Source organism: Vipera ursinii, assembly GCF_947247035.1.
Source record: "Vipera ursinii genome assembly, chromosome: 2".
NCBI lineage: Eukaryota > Metazoa > Chordata > Lepidosauria > Squamata > Viperidae > Vipera > Vipera ursinii.
The window spans coordinates 135,210,612-135,234,646 of NC_139513.1; the positions used below are offsets into that span (position 1 = coordinate 135,210,612).

The window sequence follows — 24,035 nt, forward strand, 5'->3', positions numbered from 1 at the left end:
TCCGACGGTGCCTGTGAACCTCCACGGCATTTGATTCTGGAGGCACGACTGATCCTTCCTGGCAAGCCAGAGGGGATTCCGGTCCATGCCTTAATTGACTCTGGGGCTACCACTAACTTTATGGATTCGGCCTTTGTGGCCAAATGGGCTGTTCCCCAGTGTCCAGTGGATCCGCCCATGCTTGTGGAGACCATCGATGGTCGAGTGCTCCTGTCCGGGCCTATTACGGCCGCCACGCAACCCGTGTGTATGGCCATCAGTACCCATGTGGAGGCCATTCAGTTTTACGTCACTTCGGATCTGCACTTCCCCGTGGTCTTGGGACTGGCATGGCTCCGGGCGCATGATCCACAGATCTATTGGTCTCAGAACTTGGTCACCTTCCCAAGTTTGCAGTGCGTGGACCACACCCGCCATATCTGTGCCGGCCAGGTGGAGGGTTCCTCAGGGGTTTCCTTGCCTCCCGAACTGTCCGACTTTGCTGATGTGTTCAGCGAGTCAGAGGCGGACCAATTACCCCCGCACAGGCCCTATGACTGTTCCATTGATCTAGTCCCTGATGCGCCTCTCCCAGTGGGGCGTTTGTACTCCATGTCGGAGCCCGAGTTGGCTGCATTGCGGGACTTCCTGACAAAGAATTTGGCTCGTGGTTTCATCCGGCCCTCGTCCTCGCCAGTGTCTGCGCCCGTGCTCTTCGTCAAAAAGAAGTCGGGCGAGTTACGGCTTTGCTGTGACTACCGGAAACTCAACGCCATCACGGTGCGTAACCGCTACCCGCTGCCCCTCATCCCCGAGCTCTTGGACCGACTCCGGGAGGCTAAGATCTTCACGAAACTGGACCTGCGTGGAGCTTACAACCTCGTCAGGGTTCGGCCGGGTGATGAGTGGAAGACGGCGTTTGGTACTCGCTATGGACATTTCGAGTACACGGTGATGCCGTTTGGCCTGACCAACGCCCCCGCTGTGTTTCAGCATTTTATGAACGATATCTTTCGGGATCTGTTGGACCAGTTTGTCGTGATTTACCTGGACGACATCCTGATTTACTCCCCGTCGCGTGAAGCGCATCATCAGCATCTCCGTCAGGTCCTGCAGCGCCTCCGGGAACATCGGCTGTTTGCCAAGTTGGAGAAGTGCCAGTTCTACCAGGTGACCATCGATTTCCTGGGTCACCGCATTTCTCCTGAGGGCATCGCCATGGAGCCGAGTAAAGTCGAGTCGTTGCAGAGTTGGCAACCCCCGCGTCGCGTGAAGGATGTTCAGCGACTCCTTGGATTTGCCAACTACTATCGGACATTCATCCCTGGCTTTGCTGCCTTGACAGCCCCCCTCACCCGGCTCCTGCAGAAGAAGACTCAGTTCCAGTGGAACGCCCCCGAACAACAGGCGTTCCAGGCTTTGAAGGACGCCTTCATGAAGGAGCCCATCTTGAAACATCCCGACCCGCAACGGCCGTTTGTCGTGGAGGCGGACGCCTCCGACATTGCCATTGGGGCCGTTTTACTCCAGGCAACGACGCCCAGCGGTACCCTTTTCCCTTGCGCGTATCACTCTCGGAAATTGAACCCCTCGGAGCGCAACTATACCATCTGGGAGAAGGAGCTGCTGGCCATCAAGGCGGCGTTTGAGGCTTGGAGGCATCATCTGGAGAGGGCGCGGCATCAGATCGAGGTCCGGACGGACCACAAGAATCTGGAAAGCCTGCAGACCGCTCGGAATTTGAATCAACGCCAGATCCGGTGGTCCCTCTTCTTTGCGAGGTTTGACTTCCGGGTGCGGTACATACCAAGCGGGCACAACCAGAGAGCGGATGCTCTGTCCAGAAAGCCCGAATACACCCGAGCGGAAGACAAGCTTCCGCCCAGGACAGTGATCCCCGTCGAGTCTTTTGCTGCGGTGCGGGAGCCGGTGGATATACGGGCTCGGATCCGGGAGGCGCAGCAGCAGGAGGCGTGGGTGGCTCAGCGGAAGGAAGAGGTGGGGCCAGATTCGCCTTGGTCGGTCGCGGATGGACTCCTGTATTATCGTGACCGGCTCTATGTTCCAGGAGGGCCACTCAGGGGACTCGTCCTCAGCCAGTGTCATGATAACCCGGCTGCGGGGCATTTTGGCCTGTTCAAGACTCTGAACCTGGTCTCCCGTACCTTCTGGTGGCCCCGAGTCCGACACGATGTCCAGTCTTATGTCACCTCCTGCATTCCTTGCAGGCAGGCCAAGTCAGCGACAGGGGCCCCGCCTGGTTTACTGCAGCCCTTGCCAACACCCAAGAGACCCTGGGGGGCTGTGTCCATGGACTTTCTGACGGATCTACCCCCATCCTCCGGCTTCACGACAGTGTTTGTGGTGGTGGACATGTTGACCAAGATGGCGCACTTCATCCCCTGTCGCGGCTTACTGTCAGCTCGCGCCACTAGTCGCATGTTCATCCAACAGGTGTTCCGGCTGCATGGCCTTCCCGATAGAGTCGTCTCTGATAGGGGGGCCCAGTTTACAGCCCGCTTCTGGCAGGAGTTGATGCGGGCGTTGGACATTAAGGTTTGCCTCTCGTCCGCGCATCATCCTCAGACCGACGGGGGTACCGAGAAGGTCATCGGCATGTTAGAGCAGTATCTGCGCTGCTACGTTAACCTGCAGCAGGACAATTGGGTGGACTATTTGGCCATAGCTGAGTTTGCCTTTAACAACTCGCAGCACACCTCCACGCAGATGACACCGTTCTTGGCCAACGTGGGTTATCACCCCCGGTTTTTCCCCCTTTCTCCCGTGGACTCATCGGAGCCGGCAGCGAACGAATTTATGGCGGAGTTACAGGCGATCCATCGGTTGGTGCGACGGCAGCTGGAGAAGGCCAAGGCCGACTACAAGAGGTTCGCCGATCGGTCGAGAAGGGATACGCCTCCACTATCGGTGGGGGATCGGGTCTGGCTGTCCACCAGGAACCTACCATCCACTCGGCCGGCGAGGAAGCTGGACCACCGTTACCTTGGACCGTTCCCAGTCGAGGCCGTCATCAATCCGGTCGCCTATCGTTTAACTCTGCCACGTTCCCTGCGCGTGCACCCCGTCTTCCATCGGTCCTTGTTGGTCCCCGAACAACCGGCCTGTCCACTTCGCCAAGCGGAACCTCCCCCATCAGGAACTCGTGATGGAGGCAGCACCCCCGAGTACGAGGTCGCCAGCATCAGGGATTCCCGCTGGCTGAAAGGTCGCTTCCAGTACCTGATCGAGTGGAAAGGGTACGGGCCGGAGGACTTCACATGGGAAGACGCGACCGCCGTTCATGCCCCTGCGTTGGTGACTGCGTTTCACGAACAGTTCCCATCCCGACCGCATCCGGATCGGCAGACCCGGGGGAAGGGCCCTGCGGTGCAGGATAGTGTTGTGACTCAGGGCCAGCCTGTGGTTTTGGCAGCCGGCTCAGATGTGTCGGATGACTCAGATGAGGGGGAGGAGGACCGTGTGGGAGACGAACCGGTTGATGATGGCGTGGAGGCTTGGCAGAGTTCCCAGCCGGGGCCCTCTTCTCAGCTGCGTGAGCCCGATAGTGCGGAAGATGATGACCCACAGCTGGCCCTGTTCAAGGACGCCCGACGCAGGAGGCAGTCGAGCAGGAACAAACAAAGAAAGAATGTGGGACTCCTCGGGAGGAGGCACAGGGAGACCACGCCCTGAGCTCTCTATAAAAGGAGTGTTTGGGGAGGGGCTGGTTGCTGAAAGCAACTTTTCCGCTTGAGAAGACAAGCTCTAGTGTTTTTGTTAACTGCGTAATAAATCTTGGCGGATGCCTTTTAGCCTTGGACGCTCTCCAGTCTCTTCTTTCTAAATAGGGGTTTGCCTTTACAAGGCCAGAAGAGGGCTGGTTCAGAACAGATGGGGAGAAACAGGCTTCGTCTCAATCCTGACAAGACTGAGTGGCTGTTCATACCGGCATCTCGGGCTGACCAGCCTTCTCCATCATTAACAATAGGGGATGAGGTATTACCCCCCGTTGATAGGGCTCGCAACTTGGGAGTCCTCCTGGATTCACAGCTCAGTTTGGAAGATCATATAGGAGCCGTGACCAGGAGGGCTTTTGCCCAGATTCGCCTGGTGCGCCAGTTGCATCCCTATCTGGACCAAGATGCTCTACGTACAGTCACTCATGCGCTCGTGACCACCCGGTTAGACTACTGCAATGCCCTCTACATGGGGCTGCCCTTGAGGACCACCCGAAGGCTTCAACTGGTGCATAATTCAGCGGCGCGAGTTTTGATGGGAGCTTCCCGATACTCCCGTGTAACACCTCTTCTCCGTGAGCTACATTGGCTTCCCGTTGCTCTCCGGGTTAGATTCAAGGTGTTGGTAATGACCTATAAAGCCCTAAATGGCTTGGGTCCGGACTAAGGGAACACCTGCTGCCGGCATCATCTTCCCATCGTCCTGTGCGCCCCCACAGGGAGGGCCTTCTCAGGGTACCGCCGGTTAATGAATGCCGGCGGGTTATTCCCAGGGGAAGGGCGTTCTCTGTGGGTGCGCCTGCCCTATGGAACCAACTACCCACAGAACTTAGGACTGCCCCCGACCTTTGCTCATTTCGCCGGGACCTGAAAACTTGGCTCTTCGATCTGTTTGGTCCAGACTGTGGGGTTGTTAATTTAACTGGGTTTTAGATTTACTCTTGGGGCTTGAATTTAATTTAATTGTTTTAAATTTTTTGTATTCATGGTTTTAACTGCCCTGTAAACCGCCCTGAGTCCTACAGGAATAGGGCGGTATACAAATCCAATTAATTAATTAAATAATTAATTAAATAAATAAATAAATAAATAAATAAGATAGAATATGCTAATTTGATTTGCAACAGTCCCCATCAATTGATTAAACAGACATTAAGCAAAACCACCACTTACTTGCTGACTTCTTTATACTGTGCTATTTCCTCAATATAAAGGAGATCATGTAGTCGTGACTGATAATTACTCTTGGTCAATGATTTATCCAAGACAGATTGTGTAAATAGCTGGTCAGCAGACAAAGGGATCTGATATCTGATCAGAAGACTCTTGTCCAATTCAGTAGTCTCGTTTGGCTCAAATTCTACAATTGTCTTGGAAGTGGAATCCCAACGCTTGGCTGTGGTTAACAGTTGCTGACGTGCATTCATCCGGTATTCAAGATCTATTTGCAGCAGATAAAGAAAATAAATAGATACCCTTACTAAATTATATTTAAATAATCAAACTGCATATGGCAATGGAATTTTTTTTTAAAAAAAATCAATTAACATCATCTTATAAATAGACTAAATCAAATTAAAATAATTTTAAAACATTAGGCTATAGAACTTTGGATATCAAAAAGCAATTTTATTACTGGTATGCATTAATTTACTTTCATGGTGTTTGAAGGCCTATGGAAACAAACACTTTTGTTATTAAACAACAGTTGGTTTTAATGCATATTATTTCATTGTACTCTTATATTTAATCTAGTAACATTATGAATACTAATTGCTTGCAAGTTCTTTTTCTGTGCCTAAAAACATATTAGCATCACAACATATGGATGGTTTTTACATTATGCTGGAGGATCAACATATAAATACAACATAAGTATGATTTCTAACGTGGAATCTTTGAAATCCTATATTTACTCACATTAAAACTTACAGTATACTTCATCCTTACTTCTTTGGCAAAGACAACTGAAAAGATCAGCAGATTGATAGGAATTTTTAGCCTCAAAAGGCATACTTAGAATGTCTTACACTACAGTGTTCATGCTGTAGCTTCATACTACTAGAATCACATACATAGCATTGCCATATCAGAAACCAAATCTGAGAACAGCTGTGCTACATATTTATTTATTTATTTATTTATTTATTTGTTATTACATATGCTTAGCAGAGTTTTGTTTTTAGCTTCCAGTTGACCACCAGTCCTGGGTGGCCATAAACATACAGGTAGCCCGTGATTTACGACCACCATTGAGCTCAAAATTTCTGTTACTAAGCAAGATAGGTCCCATTTTATGACTTATCTTGTCAAAGTTGTTAAGTGAATCACTGCAGTTGTTAAGTTGGTTAAATGAGTTTGGCTTCCCTATTGACTTTGCAGCTGTTATAAATATAAACCAGTTGCCAAGCAGCCAATTTCTGATCATGTGACCATGTGGCCATGGGATGCTACAATTGTTGCAGCTGTGAAAAGCAGTCACCTTTTCAGTGCCATTGTAACTTCAAAAGGTCACTAAACAAATGGTTGTAAGTCGAAATTCTGAAATCCTTTTTAGGTAAGTCATGAGCAGACTTGTGAAAATGCTAATGACAGTCTCCATGTAAATTGGTTGAATAAATAAAATGAATCTCTGAGTTCTTCAGAAATACACTTCCTTCCATTCTGAATGCTGAGGGAGACAAAGCCAATCCTTCATATATAACTTAGAAGCAGGTTAGGCACACAAAGGAGCAATCAAAACTCAAGCTAGACTTGCCAATTTCTCAGTACAGCAATTTCTTTTTCAACAAAAACACTGGCATTGACATGGGACAATACCCATATTTACCAGCTTGATTAACAATGCTAGATTAAGACAAGACAGTTTCAAATCCATTTTCAACAAAGAAAACTCAATAGCAAAATGCAACTTTTATCTATTTTAAAGTCAGCCCATTTAGAGTTCCTCTTTCTCACCAACTCCCTTTCTCACCATCCAACAAGTGACTATATAAAACACTTGTTTTATCTACAGAAGGGGTAGAGAAATTGATACGATCTATTGGTACAATTTTGAATTTCAGTATTCTAAAGATTCAGCCAGATGTCAATTACAGAGATGTAGCCCCAAACATATGGAAAATACTAAATTCATCCTATGCTTGAAGGACAGAGATTAACAATGAACCTAGATATCTAGTATGTATGTATGTATTTATTTCTGCTTTTATTTTTATAAAAAAATCTCAAGCCAGCTAACATATCTAATATTCCTTCCTCTTCCTTTTTTCTCCTGTGAGGCGGGTTGGGCTGAAAAAGAGTGGTTGGCCCAAAGTCACCCAGCTGGTTTTCATGGCTAAGGTGGAACTAGAACTCACAGTCTCTTGGTTCTAGCCTGTTGCCTTAACTATATAACTAACCTGGATATATCTGAATTATTACAGACATGGTACATGACACAATACTTTATTATTATAATACTTATTTATAAGTATACTTGTCTCTGCAAACAAAGAGTGACAGAACCTGGAGGGGAGGGAGTTAAAAGAGGGATCAGTTTAGAATCCCTGCGTAGCTATAAGTAGACTAAGTCTAGCCTTTCTTGAATTAAATGGACCCTTATCTAACTCCAAGAAGTTGCTAACTCCGAGTTGAGAAGATTCTTGTGCATAGGCTGTTCAGCAATAAATCAGTTAACCGAACCTTCACATGCAGACCTGGTCTTTCGTGCCTGACAGTTTAATATGTGACTCAAATGCCACTGACTGCCTTCACATACACAATTTAACAATGATTCAAAATGCTTTTTAATATGAGGTTTAAAAGAACCTTCCTTTATTCAAATGATATTTAAGATTATATATATATTACTTCCCCTGACTAAGGCACTTTGCATCCAGTGCCCCAAAATAATTGTTAATATGCAACTTGCCCAAATATTTACTCTTGTAGGCGACCTTCCCAAAGCGATACATTTTATAAGCAAATTTGGGCTCAGAAAGATTCATAAATGTACAAATTTGTTTTTTAATGAAACTGCCAATCATACCTTCTGTTGAAGCAGCATCAATCATCACTCGTTGCATCAAAACTGGTTCAGTCCCAAAATCGAATACCACAGTTTGACGAAAGGTCCCAAAGATTTCTGTACTAAAAGCTACACTGATTTTGTACACTGAATGATCTGTTCCATTCTGGGCCATCTTTCCTCCAACCCATTCCTGGCAGGTTTCTGGGACTTCTTGTTTTATTTGGGTGCTGCTGTCTCCGGCTGATATTGCCATGATACTAAAATGAGGACGATGCGCATCATAAAGTAGTGCCACTCGATACAGCATTCTTGCAGGCTGTGAAGGAAAAATCTTTTAAATAATTGTGGTGCATGTTTCCTCATTTAAATTTAGGTATTCCTTCCTTCCTTCCTTCCTTCCTTCCTTCCTTCCTTCCTTCCTTCCTTCCTTCCTTCCTTCCTTCCTTCTTCACATTTATAAAGCCACACATCTCACAAAACATGGTTCAGGGCAGCATACAATAAAAAATGAACCATATATACCTATCTATACATCTATCTATATATCTATCTATATCTACATTTACATCTATATAAAATTTAAAAGACTAAAAGAGATTATCTCTGGTGTACCCATATCAATAATTCTCCATTTCCATTAGATCCCCAAGCCTTTTGACATAGCCACGTTTTGAAGGACTTCTGTAATGCAGTGGTGATGCTTCTATATCGCTACACAGAATATAAACATTTCCTGCAACTTCAAAAAGGCTTTATTTATAAAACTACAAGTTTTCTTATCTAATCAAGAAAAAAAATGAAATGTTACATTAAAAGTGGTTTGGGAAACAGGGAAGTGAGAAAACTCTAAATAATAATTTGCATTCAAATAATAGGCTAGAGTTCAACGTGCTTCACATAAATGATGGAAGGAATTTTATACTGATCTGTAAAATGGCCCACATCAGAAACATGGAGAAGCCAGGTTTTACCCCAAACCATCTTCAAAATGACAGTGCCATATACTGCATCATGATTCTTGGCTCTTCTAATGTCTCCATGGCCTAATGAAATCTATCTCAGTATTCAACTGAATTCTAAACCTTTTAGCAAGGTTCTGCTTTATAAATAGGAGGCAAAGGCGAACGCAGTAAAGCAAGCCCAAATCAGACACACAAAATATCTATGAATATATAGATATTAAGGTATTTTTCTTAAATCATAGTAGTACCTGAATGTAGATATTCAGGTAAATTTACGCTAAATGTAGCATTTATCCTGCGGGTTGAGTTTTTTCCATTGCAAGTTTTTATCCCACAAACTAAATTTTGCATATTGTAGTCCCAAGAACATACCATTTCCAAAGGAGAGGTTCTTTAAAATCTTAGGGTTAAGTATCTGTATTAATGTTCCAGCAATGAATTTTTTTTTAAAGACAGACTCCTACCTTACATGTAAGAGCAAAAGTCCACATCTGATGTGATTTTTTGGTGGTGACAGTAACTGATAGTTCAGGGTTATGTTCAACTCTTACTCCATCAAGACATTCACTGAGCTAGAGAAAATGCAGTGTTAGAAATTTTATAAGATAATAACAATGCTGGAAAAATAATTCTGGGTTTAACTGAAGGCCTACACGTTAATATGTTTCTCTGAAAATAAGACCCAGTCTTTTTTTCCCCCCCCCCCTCCAAAAGGAGGCATCAGATCTTATTTTCGGGGGTGGGGGAGTCTTTTCCACTCACCTCGTGGTGGCAGCACCAACAGCCCCACCCAGCCGGCCCACTTCTGCGGCCGAAAGAGCAGCTTCATTCTGCAGCTGAGAATGGAGCTCCAGCCTGAATTTCGCCCTCAGAGGCCTTTCTGGAAGGCCTCTACAGCTGAGAACCAAGCTACAGATTGAATCCATAGCTTGGTTCTCAGCTGCAGAGGCCTTCTGGAAAGGCCTCTGACTGTGAAATGCAGGCCGGAGCTCCATTCTCAGCTGCAGAATGAAGCTGCTCCTTTGGCCACAGAAGTGGTCCGGTAAGGCAAGTGTCGATCCACGGGAGGCCTGGCTGCAATGGTAAGCTCCATTCCCCCCCACCCCAGCTTGATTTTTAGGCTTTGCCCCAAAACTAGGGCTTATTTTTGGTATAGGTCTTACTTTCAGGGAAACACGGTAATAAGACCAATATAAGTGAATGGTCAGTTTATCAACTAACATTTCATTATAGTTATACTATATCATAATCTGTTCTCAGTGCAAAAAAACTTTTTCAAACATTTCTGGAAGTATTTTCAACTTGAAACAGTCTGTTTTCTGTTTGAAATAACTTTTGAACTTGGAATGGGGAATTTTGCAAAAAAAAAAAATTCTGTCCTTGAAACACATCAAGATGAAATATTTTATGCAAACTTCCGTTAATGCAAGTCTCCATGCATGATTCATACTTATATTTATTTTGGGGGCCTTCAAGTCAGTTTTGACTTCCGACTAGTCCCTGTAGTTTTCTCTGCAAGATTTTGGAAGTGGTTTGCTATTACCTCTTTTCTAGGGTTTAGAGAAAATGACTGGCCCAAGGTTACATATATACATCCAAACAATTCAGAGAAAACTTAATGTTTCTTAATGGGCATTTGAAATAAAACTAGAAGAGAGGGCTGCATCAATCTAATATAGCATTTCAACTTCAATGGAATCTACACACAGACACACAGTTTTCAATCACAAAATTTTTAAGCTACATGCTAAAACCCTAAAATTAAATTCTGTAGCAACATACTTTCAAGGCTCTGTAGGACTTTATTTAAGATGTGATACAAAGACATACATACAGCTCAAGAAGTATTCAGATACATAATGAATAACAAAAAGACTGCTGGAGTAATAGAGATTATATATGTACTTGGGGAAGGGAAGCTGCCCATAAATTGAGTAGCACAAAAATTACTATATTTCAATAGCCTATGGCATTATTAACAGCTCCAACTCATCATCAGAGTCAGAATTATATTTAACTCAGAATCTACAGTTTCAGAAATACAGGGCAGAAATCTCTTTTGTGCCAGAGAGAAATCAAAATGGTTTTAATGGTATGGATGTACAGTAAATCCTATTTATATCCATAGGACTGGTTCATATTCTTCCTATCATTTTGTATTTATGTAGATATATAACTGGATATGCAAACTAAATCTGAAGGTGAGAAATCAATAAAATCTTGGTATCAAAAATAATATACCATTTTCTCTGCATTTTTAGATACATTCCTGACCTAGTCTAGAAGCAGGTTAATATTGTACAATTCACTGAATCATTACACTCTTGACATGAATCTATATTTTCATATGTAAGGCTCTTAGCACTATCAAACTCCATAATGGATTTTTCTGTGATAAGAAAAAAGAAAAATACAGAAGCATCAGTGGAGAAATAAGAATGGTTACAAATGGAAGATCATCATATAGACTAATTCTGTAGGCCTACATCAATATTTTTTAAAAAAAATCTGGAAATGTCTAAAAATAAGAGTGAAATATAACAAATATTTCACAAAGACATAAAGTTTTCAATTTCATATGCAAGAATCAGAATCAATTTGTGATTTTTTTTATTAACAGAAATAGGCAACTGCATAATACAAATAGTATTTTGAGGGTGTTAAAAATCTAGCAAGACAGTGTCAAAATCAAGCTCCTAATTTTAAATATGAACATTGAGAGATGCATTAATTCTTACCACTTTCTCAGGAGATAATGAATTCATCCATTTTTCAATTAAGGATTCCATGTAACTTCCCAAACATTGCTTGTTTTCTTTCTGTTGTTTTAACTTTATCAAGCGGGAAGCATACCGTTTCTGCCATTCAGTCAGCTCGTCCTGGGAATGTGCTGAAGTACACTGTGCACCATATCTGCAAATTCCTTGTTCTAAAAATCTGCATAAAACAGGGAAGAAAAACATGCCTTAAATTCACCATTTGAAATAGGCTCCAAATGCATTTTTTTGAGTCTTAACTATAAAACTGTTAACCATAACCCGACCTGCAAAAGGTACAGCTCAATCGATCTGCTTACTTTTGCACCTGTGGCAAAGTTGTTGCAAGGTAAGAGGTTGGCAGAAATAATTTGAATATGCCTGTCAAACTAAACATTTAGATCCTGGCTACAGTATAATTAAAAGGGACGCGGTGGCTCAGTGGGTTAGGACGCTGAGCTTGTCGATCAGAAGGTCGGCAGTTTGGCAGGTCGAATCCTACATGCCGCATAACAGAGCGAGCGCCTGTTACTCGTCCCAGCTTCTGCAAACCTAGCAGTTCGAAAGCACGTAAAAATGCAAGTAGAAAAATAGGGACCACTCTGGTGGGAAGGTAACAGCGTTCCGTACGCCTTTGGCGTCTAGTCATGCCAGCCACATGACCAGAGAGACGTCCTCGGACAAGCGCTGGCTGTTCGACTTTGAAACGGAGATGAGCACCGGCCCCTAGAGTTGGAAACGACGAGCACGCAAGTGCGGGGGAACCTTTACCTTACAGTATAATTTATCCCAGAATATTTAAGGAAAGCCCTAAACTGACATATATTAGCTTGCGATGGTGGCAAATAACTCCTAAACTCTGCTGAAGATGTTACCTAGCCTAGTAACAAAACATTCGGAAAACCAACCCACAAGCTCAGAGAATGAACCTCCACCCTCAACTGTTAGTTTATTCAGGAAATAGTGTGTTTCTTTTAACCTAATCATAAAATGTACAGAATGGTTAAAAAACACATTTTAGTATCAAAAGCATGCATCCTAAACTCACTGGAGGGAAGTGTTTTTCAAATGGATGGGGGGGGGGAAGACAGAGAAAGAAATCAGTATATGATCTTCCCAGTTTTCTAGATTCTTAGTGACACCTTGTGGCCTTTTCTGCTTATTTCAGATTCATATCGGTCAGCAAATAATTCAAATGGCTGCATATTTTTTTTCCACTACTGTATGCACCCAAGGCTATATTTGGATTTATTTGGGTAATTAAAACTATTTCCCCACCAATTCTGTTGCCAGTAAAGGAATTCCTTTATAAATGCTTACCACCTGGAAACATAATTTATAAACTATTTACAGTCTGCAGTAGGTTTTGCTTTGGCACAGACAGCAATAAGAGCAGTTCAACAGTGGAACTACTGTACTTGGCTCTTTTTTCACTGGGTGTGCACATGCAGTGCTGCACAAGGCAACTGCCAATCTGTTCTTGGGATTCCTGCACTGAACAGGAGTTGGGGGACTTGATCCTTTCCAATCCTGTGATTCTAAGAAACTAGGAGTTAATTACTAGGTCTTCGAGCACTGCTATACTGTCATTTCTTTATGCCTTTTATGAAAGTTATAATACACCTGTCACCAAGTAAAAGTGGTTCATTTAATTTGAATAATTTATTAATAATAATATTGCTGTACTTTTTGTTTTCATGTATTTATGTTTTAATTACAATTCTAAATGATATAATTACCAACCATAGGCAGTTTTAGTGGAAAGGCAAGATAAAATTGTGACAATGAGAAAATGCAGATTTATTTTCAAATGACTAAATTAACATTTTAATATGCATTTTAAAAAGCTCAAATATGTGCTGGTCTTCAAGCCAACTTAAATATACCGTCTGAATGGAAAAAAAATAATTTTGCTACAAGCATAATCGCAAAACATCTTCTCATGGAATTCTAAGCTCAAGCCACAATAACATACTTGTGCAAATCTATCATCTATCAAATAGGTTTATCATTTGGATAGTTACAAATCAAACAGACACTACAAAGTCTGTTGATCTTACAAACAAAGCGATAACAGGTAAGAATTCAGATTGTGTTAAACTGCAGATGAATATACGTGTTTAAATGAATATACATACTATGCACATACATCATCAAGATTTGTGGATGATATTAGAGTTGAGGACTGTTAAACTGTAAGACAAGTGATCAGTAAACTGGAAGCAAGCTTAAAAATTAGCTTGTAAATGTAAAAATGGGGAAACAATAGTTACACTTTAATTAACACCAGATAGCAGTATTTAACATTACATTAACAACTTTATAAGGTTGCAATCCAACCTTTTAGAATCACTTATACAGAGAAAGTGGCAAACTGTCACATTTGCCTAGCTGGAGCACTTTGAGATAAATGGGGAGGAGGGATGGACTTTCATTCAGTTCCTTGTTGAGGAATGCAAACTATGACATGAAAACACTACATAAGAGTTTATCCTGGCATTTTATTACCATGCAAGGGAATGATTCACTCGTGTAGTTTCTGCATACTGGGCTGCTATTAAAGGTGCCAGAGTGTCTTTAAAAAGAAATCCAGTAACCCTCAAAGGGTAGCAATCAGAGTGAGATATCATGTATGGTGCCCATAATTGCACATGTTCCTCTAAGCTACATTCTTTACTGAAGGATTTTGATGGCTGCAGCTTAGAGAAAGATACCATCTGCAGGGAAACCAAATCAGTGTAGTACAAGCATAAAAAACATGAATTACCACACACAAAGCCACTAGGCACTAATTGAAGGGTCAAATACCATCACCATCCAATATGCCTCTAAGCTTACTAGTTAAGAGGATAAAAAAATCCTTTTATTATCTCAAACACAGATTAAAAGAAACTTCACTCAGAAGGCCCCCCCAAAAGGGGAGCTATTTCGACTAATTCCTTGCTGCCTTTCATCCTTCTGGCAGCAGCACATATTTAACTTTGCTGCTCCTTAACATTTAAAAAAAAGTGATAAACAGTGTCATGAGACCAGCCAAAGGTCTTTTATGTCATATTGGTTTCAAAAGAAGAGTTTAAAACATATTTACACTTGGAGTGTTGAAATCAATGGCTGGCTCATAGCCATAACATTTGCCAAAATACCAAAAGATAGTGGAGAGACTCCAACACAAGGTCAGTGAAAAATATTAAACAATTCCCCCCGCTGTGTCTAGTTTAAACTTTCTCTCAGGGATCAAGAACAGGGAGTAAAAAATATATGCACAGTAGGTGCCTACAATTCTAGGATGTCACTAACTTCCAGATAGGCATGGCCCAGAGGAGAATATTCCAGAAAATTTCATCCTGGAAGTTCTAACCCTAGAACAGTAAATTTTACATATGCTTAAGATGTATGAGTAGAAATGGATCTTACGAGTTATTTTACTCTACCAGTTATCTACTCAACCTTCCTCGGTAAAGAAATATACTAACCTAACCCTGCCACATGACTTTTTAGTGTCTTTGAAAATCTTCAATGAGAAATTATCACTGTTCTAGGCAGACTATTCCAGTGCTTCACAGTTTATATTATATGAAAATTCCTCCTAATTTTCCGAGGAAATCTCCTTTTTAAAAAAATTTCAACCCGTTGATCATTCTCCTGCCCTCAGATTTAACAAGAGGCAGGTATATCCCACTTGAACATAAGTTTTTAATACATTTATAAATGATCAGAATTCCCATTGATCTCCTTTTCTGCCAAGGAAATGCACCCAGCTCTTTTAATCAAAGCTCTTAAAGCTCTGGTGGGTCTCCTCTGAACCTGCTCCAACTTTTCCATGGCACTTTTAAAGTGCAGGCACAAGATTGAATAGAATATTCCAAGTGTCACCCAATCAGTGCAGACTAAATATAAGTATTTCCTCCTGTTACCAGAACCCAGAATTTCAATCAATCAGAATACAGCTGGAAGGGATCTTGGTGGTCTTCTAGTCCAACCCCCTGCTCAAGCAGGAGACCCTATACCATTTCAGATAGGTGATTGTCCATTCTTTTATTAAAAACCTCCAGTGATGAAGCACCCACAACTTCTGATGGCAAGCTGTTCCACTGGTTAATTGTCCTCATTGTTAGGAAGTTTTTCCATAATTCCAGGTGGCTTCTCTCCTTGATTAGTTTCCATCCATTGCTTCTTGTCTTGCCTTCAGGTGCTTTGGAGAATAAGCTGACCCCCTCTTCTTTTGGCAGCCCCTCAAATACCAGAATACTGCTATCATGTCCCCCTAGTTCTTATTTTCTCTACACTAGCCATACCAAATTCCTGCAACCGTTCTTCATATGTTCTTGTCTCCAGGCCCTTAGTCATCTTAGCACTTTGCATGTTTTCCAAAGTCTCAACATCTTTTTTGTAATGTGGCAACTAAAACTCGATGCAGCACTCCAGGTGTGGTCTTACTAAGAATGTATAAAGTGGAACTAATACTTCATGTGATTTTGATTGTATGCCTCTGTTTATACAACCAAGGATTGTATTAGCTTTTTTTGTCTGCTGCCGCACAATGCTGACTCATGTTTAAGTGATCGTCCACTAGGATTCCAATGTCCCTCTCACAGTTACTGTTTTTGAGCCAGGTTTCGCCTAATTTGTACTTGTACGTTTGGTTTTCCCTGCCTAGGTGTAAAATCTTGCTTTTCTCCACATTAAATTTTATGTTTTTGGATAGGGGCCTTTGTTCAAGTCTGTCAAGATCTTTTTGGTTCCTGAGCTTGTGTTCTGGGGTGTTGGTTATTCCTGCCAGCTTAGTGTCATCTGTAAATTTGATGAGTTCCCCTTCTATTCTCTCATCTAAATCATTTATGAAAATATTGAACTAGGCCTAAGATGGAGCCTTGTGGTACCCCATTGCTCCCTCCCTCCATGTAGATGTAGTACCATTAAGGATTACTTGTTGAATATGGTTTGTCAGTCAGTTACAAATCCATTTGGTAGTGATGCTGTCTATCTCACATTTTCTAGTTTACCAAGAAGTAGGTCGTGTCTACTTTGTTGAATGCCTTGCTGAAGTCTAAGTATACTATATCCACAGCATTTCGCTGGTCTACTAATTTAATCACTTTGTCAAAGAATGAAATAAGATTGGTTTGGCATAATTTCTGTTAAATTCTGTTAAACTGTGTTTGGCATGGTTTCTGTTAAGGTAGCCTACATTATGATCCCATCATGCACACACAGCTGATAATTCACAGACCGTAAATATTTCCCAAGTGCTCTGCTGCCATAACATGTCTCCCCAATCCCTTCCTATATACTACATTTCATTTTTCCTATCCTATTATGGGATCCTTACATAATCCTACTGGATTTTGTCCAATGTTCAAGTAATTTTGGTTCATGATCTTGTCTTCTAACCAATTCCCTCAACTTGTTATAATCTTCAAATTAAGTAAGATTTCTTCTCTCTCTCTCCCCCTCTGCATGTGTGTGTGTGTGTGTGTGTGTGTGTGTGTGTGTGTGTGTGTGAATAGATAGATAGATAGATAGATAGATAGATAGATAGATAGATGGATGGATAGATAGATAGATAGATATAGAGACACACATACATACATACTGGAATGCAGTATGTATATATATAATCCTGGAATGCACAAATATTGGAACAACTAAGATTTTATGCATAAAGAAACTGAAAAAATCATCTCAAATTACTGAATAATGCAATTATTCAAAAAATTCCATAATTTCCATTGATGTTGTAATTACTCATTTAGCTACCCAAAACTTATGCCTAAGAATATTATCTGTAATATATCTGGTTTTCTCATTTTTAAAAAATATGGGTAGCATAGATATTAGGCTGTAGAGGGGATTATCTTTAGCTAATTCTGTATTTATATACAATATGCATTGTCAATGAACTATAATTCCAGTAGCACCCAGTTTTCAACTTCTACAAATAGAAGACTAGCATTCTTTTATCTCCCAATTTCTGGTACCATTCTTTTGCATTACCTTCAAGTAACCAGGCCCTAAGTTATAGGTCATAACCAACCTCTTGAATCACACGAGAAGCAAACTGGCAACCAGGGCAGTTCATAAAATAGGAGTGTCATTTGGGCATACTGAGGAATGCCCATCGCTGTCTGTGCCACTGTATTTTGCATCAATCAAAACTTCTGTGTGTCCTTCAAGAGCAGCCCTATGTAAAATATGTAGCAGTGATCGAGCTGTGAGATGACTAGGGCAAAACTGACAGTCTGAATGGTCTCTAGGTAGTGAAAGGCACAAAGGCATATTAGATGAAGCTATGCAAAGGCCTTCCTGACACAGCTGCCGCTATCTTATCAAACAGGAGCTGTGAGACTAGGAAGACTTCTGCATTATATGTGAATTTCAATGAGAAATTGCTACCTTATCCAAATGTAAAGATGGAAAATCCCCAGATCAAAGTAGCCCCAAAGTAGTAATATCTACAGTAGGATCTTTTTAGGATCGAGTCAGAAATAGTTCTTCTCCATCCAAATCCACAGAGCCTTTTTGGGCATTGGGGAGGAACTTTGATAACCACCATTTATTCCCATAACTCTGCTAAATAGATTTTTCAGATGCAGAAGGAGAAGAATCATCATAAATTCCTTCTCCCTTCCTTTTCCAGGAAGTATCTCATGAATATACTGCCATCTGCAAAAAAAATCTGGTCTGAAACCAAAGTACAGATGCAGTCAAAAGGATCAGTTCTCCTTCATTTTTCCGCAAAGAATCCCAATTTGCTGTGAAATAGGTTGAAATTGACATAAGTAAGTGGCATCCATCATTCTTTATTTCGTAGCCTGCAGACCAGACATTTTGTTTTTGATTTATCATATATTAACTATACATTAAGTTAATCCAAAACTATATCCTATAATTGAGGGGAATACCCCGCTCTGATTTTGTTCTTTTTTTATTCATTCACAAATACATTTCTTACTTTCTAGATCAGGGGTGGCGAACCTATGGCACATGTGCCACAGGTGGCACGTGGACCTGTCCCTGTGGGCACACACGCCATCACCCTGGAAGGAGGCGGGGCCAGGCTCCTCCCCTCCGCTTCTCCACGTGCACTCTTGAGTCGGAGCAGGTGCAAGAGCTAGGCGGATCAGGGCTGGATGGTGGAAGCAGCTGCCAGCGTGAGTCCAGGTAAGACTGCAGAGCGATTTTGCAGCCCCCCCCCATGGCCAATCCGGGCGGCAGAAGCCTTTTACAAGTCTCTGGAGCTTGGATCGGGCCGCTGGGGTGCTGCAAAATTGCCCAGTGGCCGTGGATTCGAGCTCGGGAAGGAAGGCAGGGCAATCCATTCAGGGGATGAGGGTGAGAAAATGGTGGTGGTGGCACGGTGATCCGTGCGGGGGAAAGAAACAATGGTGGTGGCGGCGGCAAGGAGATCCATGCAATGGGGGAGAACAGCGGTGGTGGCACGGCGTTTCATGTGGGAGGAAAATGGCGATGGGGGAAAGGAGATCCATGTGGCAGGTGGGAGGGAACAGGAGTAGCACGGCAATCTGTGCAGCAGCTTGGGGCAACAATCTTCCCTCCCGCTGCCATGGCAGGCGGCTACTCACTGTGCTGTGGGCCATGCCCGGAACCCCCGAGGAGACGGCCCGGCTTCCCCTCGTCGCTTCTGGCCATCTGGGCTCTGTGGCCCAGCTCTCACCCTCCCCCCGTAGGAGAAAGAGCCTGGAGAGAACGGAAGAGCTTGTAGCGAATGGGGGGAAAGTGCGAATGCACAGAGGAGAAACAGCCTGGAGGGAACGGAAGAGCTTGTAGCAAACGGGGGGGGGGGGAATGTGCGAATGCACAGAGGAGAAACAGCCTGGAGGGAACAGAAGAGCTTGTAGCGAATGGGGGGAATGTGCGAATGCACAGAGGAGAAACAGCCTGGAGGGAATGGAAGAGCTTGGAGCGAATGGGGGGAATGTGCAAATGCACGGAGGAGAGAGAGCCTGGAGAGAACGGAAGAGAGAGCTTGGAGCGAATGGGGGGGGGGGAAATGTGCGAATGTACAGAGGAGAAAGAGCCTGGAGGGAACAGAAGAGCTTGGAGCCAAAGAGGGGAATGTGTGAATACACGGAAGAGAAAGAGCCTGGAGGGAACGGAAGAGCTTGTAGCGAACGGGGGGGGGGGGAATGTGCGAATGCATGGAGGAGAAAAAGGCTGGAGGGAACGGAAGAGCTTGGAGTGAAAGGGGAGAGGAAAATGTGTGAATGTACGGATGGAGAAACAGCCTGGAGGGAACCAAAGAGCTTGGAGCCAAAGAGGGGAATGTGTGAATGCATGGAGAAGAGAGAGCCTGAAGGGAAGGGAAGAGAGAGCTTGGAGCGAATGGGGGGGGGGAATGTGTGAATGCACGGAAGAGAAAGAGCATGGAGGGAACAGAAGAGCTTGCAGCGAACGGGGGGGGGGGGAATGTCTGAATGCATGGAGGAGAAAAAGGCTGGAGGAAACGGAAGAGCTTGGAGCGAAAGGGGGGAGGAAAATGTGTGAGTGTACGGATGGAGAAACAGCCTGGAGGGAACGGAAGAGCTTGGAGCGAATGGGGGGGCGGGGGGGGGGGAAATGTGCAAATGCACGGGGGAGAAAGAGCCTGGTGGGAACCACAGAGAGAGCTTGGAGCTGGGGGGGGATTTACAGAAGCAGAAAGTATTCATTCATACTTCCCGCCCCTTCCCCCCCCTTTGCTCCCAGCTCTTTCTGCTCCCTTCATTCACACTTCCTGGGCACAGAGAAGGGAGGGAGGGAGGGAGGGAGGGAGGGAGGCACAATGGAAGGGAGGAAGGAAGGAAGGGACAATGAGGAAGAAGGAAGGAGATGGAAATGAGAAAGGGTGGCAGGCAAGGAAGGAGGAGAGGGGGAAGGAAGGAAGGAGATGGGAATGAGAAGGAGAGAGGCACATGACCCCTGTGGATGCTGCAATGGTCATAAGTGAAAAATGGTCATAAGCCACTTTATTCAGTGCCTTTGTAACTTCAAACAGTCACTGTTGTAAGTCAGGGACTACTGTACTTTATCACTTTTTTTCCTTTTGGGGGGGGGTCAACAAGTTTTTGACACCTTGCTAGGCGACTGGAAAAGCCCTGAGTTAGAGTACTAGGATTGCAGCTACTTTCTTGCAGGTATGTGGAATGGCGTGGGACCCACAGGTGTTGCAAAGTTAAGTGAGGAACTTGGTTACAACTTATTAGGAAAGATAAAATAGACAACCAAGAATGCTTTATTGACCATTCTTCGTCCAGATTTTATATCAGTTGCTAGTACAGGCATTCTGCTTCAGATTTCTATTTTCAGTATCTGATAAAATGAATGAGTACTTTTCCAACAACCTGTAAAATCCAAGACACTGGGCTTTCATTGTTTAATTCCCTCATACAGTAGTGGCCAAAATTGTGGAAACCTTTTGGGAAAAGTGTACAGTAGAAATGCCACCTTTGGTTAAGTTTCCACCATTTTTCTTGTAATTTCTTTATAACTGTAGCCTTGTTCACTTAATAATACTATTTTACATCACTTTCTGGGCAACCAGTCAACTCTTTGCACCATTACTTTAATTTTATTACATTTTACAAACTCAATGAAAGAACAGAAAAAACACAACCAACTTGATAGTGATCACATAACACACTGACAAATGTCCTCCTCTCAGCTTCCATACATGACAACAATAATTGAATCCTACTGTGATCTGATTGGCTTATTGCCAAAACAAGATGAGGAGCCTCCTGCCCACTGTCCCACCCGCCAGAGACCCCCTGGATCTCCCTCAACCCTGCCCGGCCCCCATAGGCATCCCTCCTCAGGAGCAACATCGAGGTGGCCACACCCACCCATGCTGCCATGACTACCATAGCCACGCCCACTCAGTGGGCCACGCCCACCTGGCAGCCGGCAATGCATAAGTGGGTTTTGGGTTGCAGTTTGGGCACTCGGTCTCTAAAAGGTTCGCCACCACTGTCCTAGACGATGCCTACATAGCAGAAGATGAATACAAGATCAAATAATACCTGTTTTTTTTAAAAGACTCCCAAATATCAAACAGAATTTTGTTTACCAATTTCAGTTTCATCTCTCTCCATTACTAATGCTTTCAGTAATCACTCAAACTGAGAAATATTTAAAAAATGCATTATTTTACCTTTTGCATAATGTGTATTCTTCACTACTTGTGACTCCCCGGGGTGGAGGGCGAAATTGCCAGCCGTCATGACATCCTGTCACATTATGATAAAATGCAAGTTATTTTTCTGGTTGCTGCTATTCTTTAATTCCTGATACACAGGATATCCAGATTTAAACAATATAATTAATTACAAACATTGAACTAAACAGCTGACAGTTCAATCCAACTAACAAGTTATGCTGTATTCCAAGCAAAGGGAAACAAGTGATCCTCACTAGCAATAATATCTTCCAAGTATTACCTAAAGGAAAGTGACTCAGAGAGAGTTCCCAAAATTAGGAGCTATTATTCTCCATGAATATTTGTCCATCACTTTTTAAAAATAAATCAGAAATTACTTCCCTCAAAAGGACCCTGCAGATTAGTTTGATCATGATTATATTTCCTGGAGCATATATTCAAAAGGCGAGTTGCACTTCAGAAGAGAACACAACTTCCACAAATTTTACTGGATGCACGATATAGAATAGAATTCCAAAGCAGGGAAGATTACCACTTAATTACTCTGGATTGGAAGTCATATTAAAAACTACTTATTGTTTTATGTTGCTTTTATTTCCTATGTACACTAGAGAATTTTTTTAACTTCATATATTCTGAATATCTATTAAACATTGGTATATTATGCATTTTATTAGTTTTTAAATAAACATATTTGAACTCTCTTCATAGAAAAAAAGAGAAGCAAATTGTTTTAAATACAAGTCATCCTTGACTTATGACTACGATTGTCCCCAAAGTTTCTGTTGCTAACAGTGGTTAAATGAGTGTTTCCCCATTTGATGACCTTTGTTGCCACAGTTGTTAAGTGAATCACTGCAGTTATTAAAATGGTTGTAGATTGAATCTGGCTTCCCAGTGACTTTGCTTGTCAGAAGATTACAAAAGGTGATCACATGATTCCAAGATACTGCAACCATCATAAATATAAACCAGTTGCCAAGTGTTCAAATTTTGCTCATGTGACCATGCAGATTTTGCAATGGTCGTAAGTGAAAAATGGTCATAAGTCACTTTTGTCAGTGCCGAGGTAACGTTGAAAGGTCACTAAATGAATGGTTGTATGTTGAGGACAACCTGTAAATAAATATAAATACACCAACAAATGAGGGAAATGTTCTAGTATGACTATTTCTCACGTTTGCAAAATCCCATCTAATGGTAACATTTCAAACCTTACTTTTAAGATTGAGAAATCCTGATGACTTGCCCTCCAGGGGAAACCCCTGCAAATCCTGCCTCAGAACCAGAGGATTCCCCCATCCATGAGTGCGATTCAGAACTGAATCGATTTTAATTTCATTCCTAACCCAATTAATCTGTTTTTTATATTTGTCTGATACAGAATGGTAAGACAAACATGCTTTTTCGACAGACTAATTATCAATTCCAATGTTTACTTAAATTAAGACATTAATATTTTGAAGTGTACCTTCTTCCACCTCTTCCACATGATGTACTGAGGGTATTTTACAAGCTGCTGCCTGCAATCATAAAGATTAAAATCAATGCCAAATATGCTTCTAATTACTATGTGTGTAAAAATAAGAAAAATATCAGGCTTCTACGGTGGACCAGACATCCCTGAAGGCACACTAAACTAGATTACTCTGAAGAATTAACCTGGTATTTCAAAATGACATTGTCTTAGTTATTACCTATTTAATCCCAGAATGCAGATATCGGAATAAAATTCTCCAGAGACAATCTTGAGTAGAAGATGTGCCTTTAGAAATTGTAAGCAATATTCTCTGGGCTATCTTATAACACTTTTTTAAATTTCAACTATTGTGACTTCCAACAGGAATTGTTTGCATCATATTTTCTGAGGCCAGCTTATTTACTAGCACTTTAAATCCTCCATTAAAACATTACAGGCAGCTCTCATCTGCACAAATCACATGTTTCTGCTGTCCTTATTGCTATAAAGGTAGAAAAGAAGTGTGTAGATAAGACTAAGGTCAATGTAGGTTTGTTCTGGCAGTATTTAACCATTTAAAATGTAAAGCCAAATCAAGGTACCCGTTAGTCAAGACAACTGCACTATAAAATGTAAGGTAGGCCACAGTGAATAATTGCTATAAAACAACAGATAAAAGAGGATATTAAAAATGCTCCTTAAATTATAGCAGTCACTTTCAAATTGGGAAAACAAAAACTGGTACAAAAAACAAATTTCTTTATTTCAGGAAGAGATATTCTTACCTCTGTTTCAACAAGAAGGTTTTTCAGCCTTGTCAGATCTTTAGTTACCATCCCATTCTGCTAAGAAAGAATATGATCACATTCTGCTTATTTATTACCTATTATAAAAAATAAAAACTGAAACATTTTTCCATCAGATTTTTTCATGGTTATACATAAGTTTAGTTTTGAGAGAAACATACAACTTTT

The 24,035-nt window shown here is 42.3% G+C and overlaps 1 protein-coding gene across 7 annotated transcripts in view; it reads right to left on the minus strand.

The window, feature by feature from the left end:
• HELZ (helicase with zinc finger) overlaps window positions 1-24,035 on the minus strand; it is a 180,531-nt gene that overhangs the window by 98,298 nt on the left and 58,198 nt on the right. For 4 of the 7 annotated variants that reach the window (XM_083355429.1, XM_083355428.1, XM_083355426.1 and 1 more), the window contains 7 exons: window positions 23,847-23,906; window positions 23,074-23,125; window positions 21,597-21,672; window positions 11,429-11,627; window positions 9,155-9,262; window positions 7,747-8,044; window positions 4,890-5,157 (listed from right to left, as the gene is read on the minus strand). In XM_083355429.1, the coding sequence (XP_083211555.1) occupies window positions 4,890-5,157; window positions 7,747-8,044; window positions 9,155-9,262; window positions 11,429-11,627; window positions 21,597-21,672; window positions 23,074-23,125; window positions 23,847-23,906 (1,061 nt within the window). The remainder of the gene's footprint in view (window positions 1-4,889; window positions 5,158-7,746; window positions 8,045-9,154; window positions 9,263-11,428; window positions 11,628-21,596; window positions 21,673-23,073; window positions 23,126-23,846; window positions 23,907-24,035) is intronic. The other 3 variants (XM_083355431.1, XM_083355430.1, XM_083355427.1) reach the window with 1 other exon arrangement.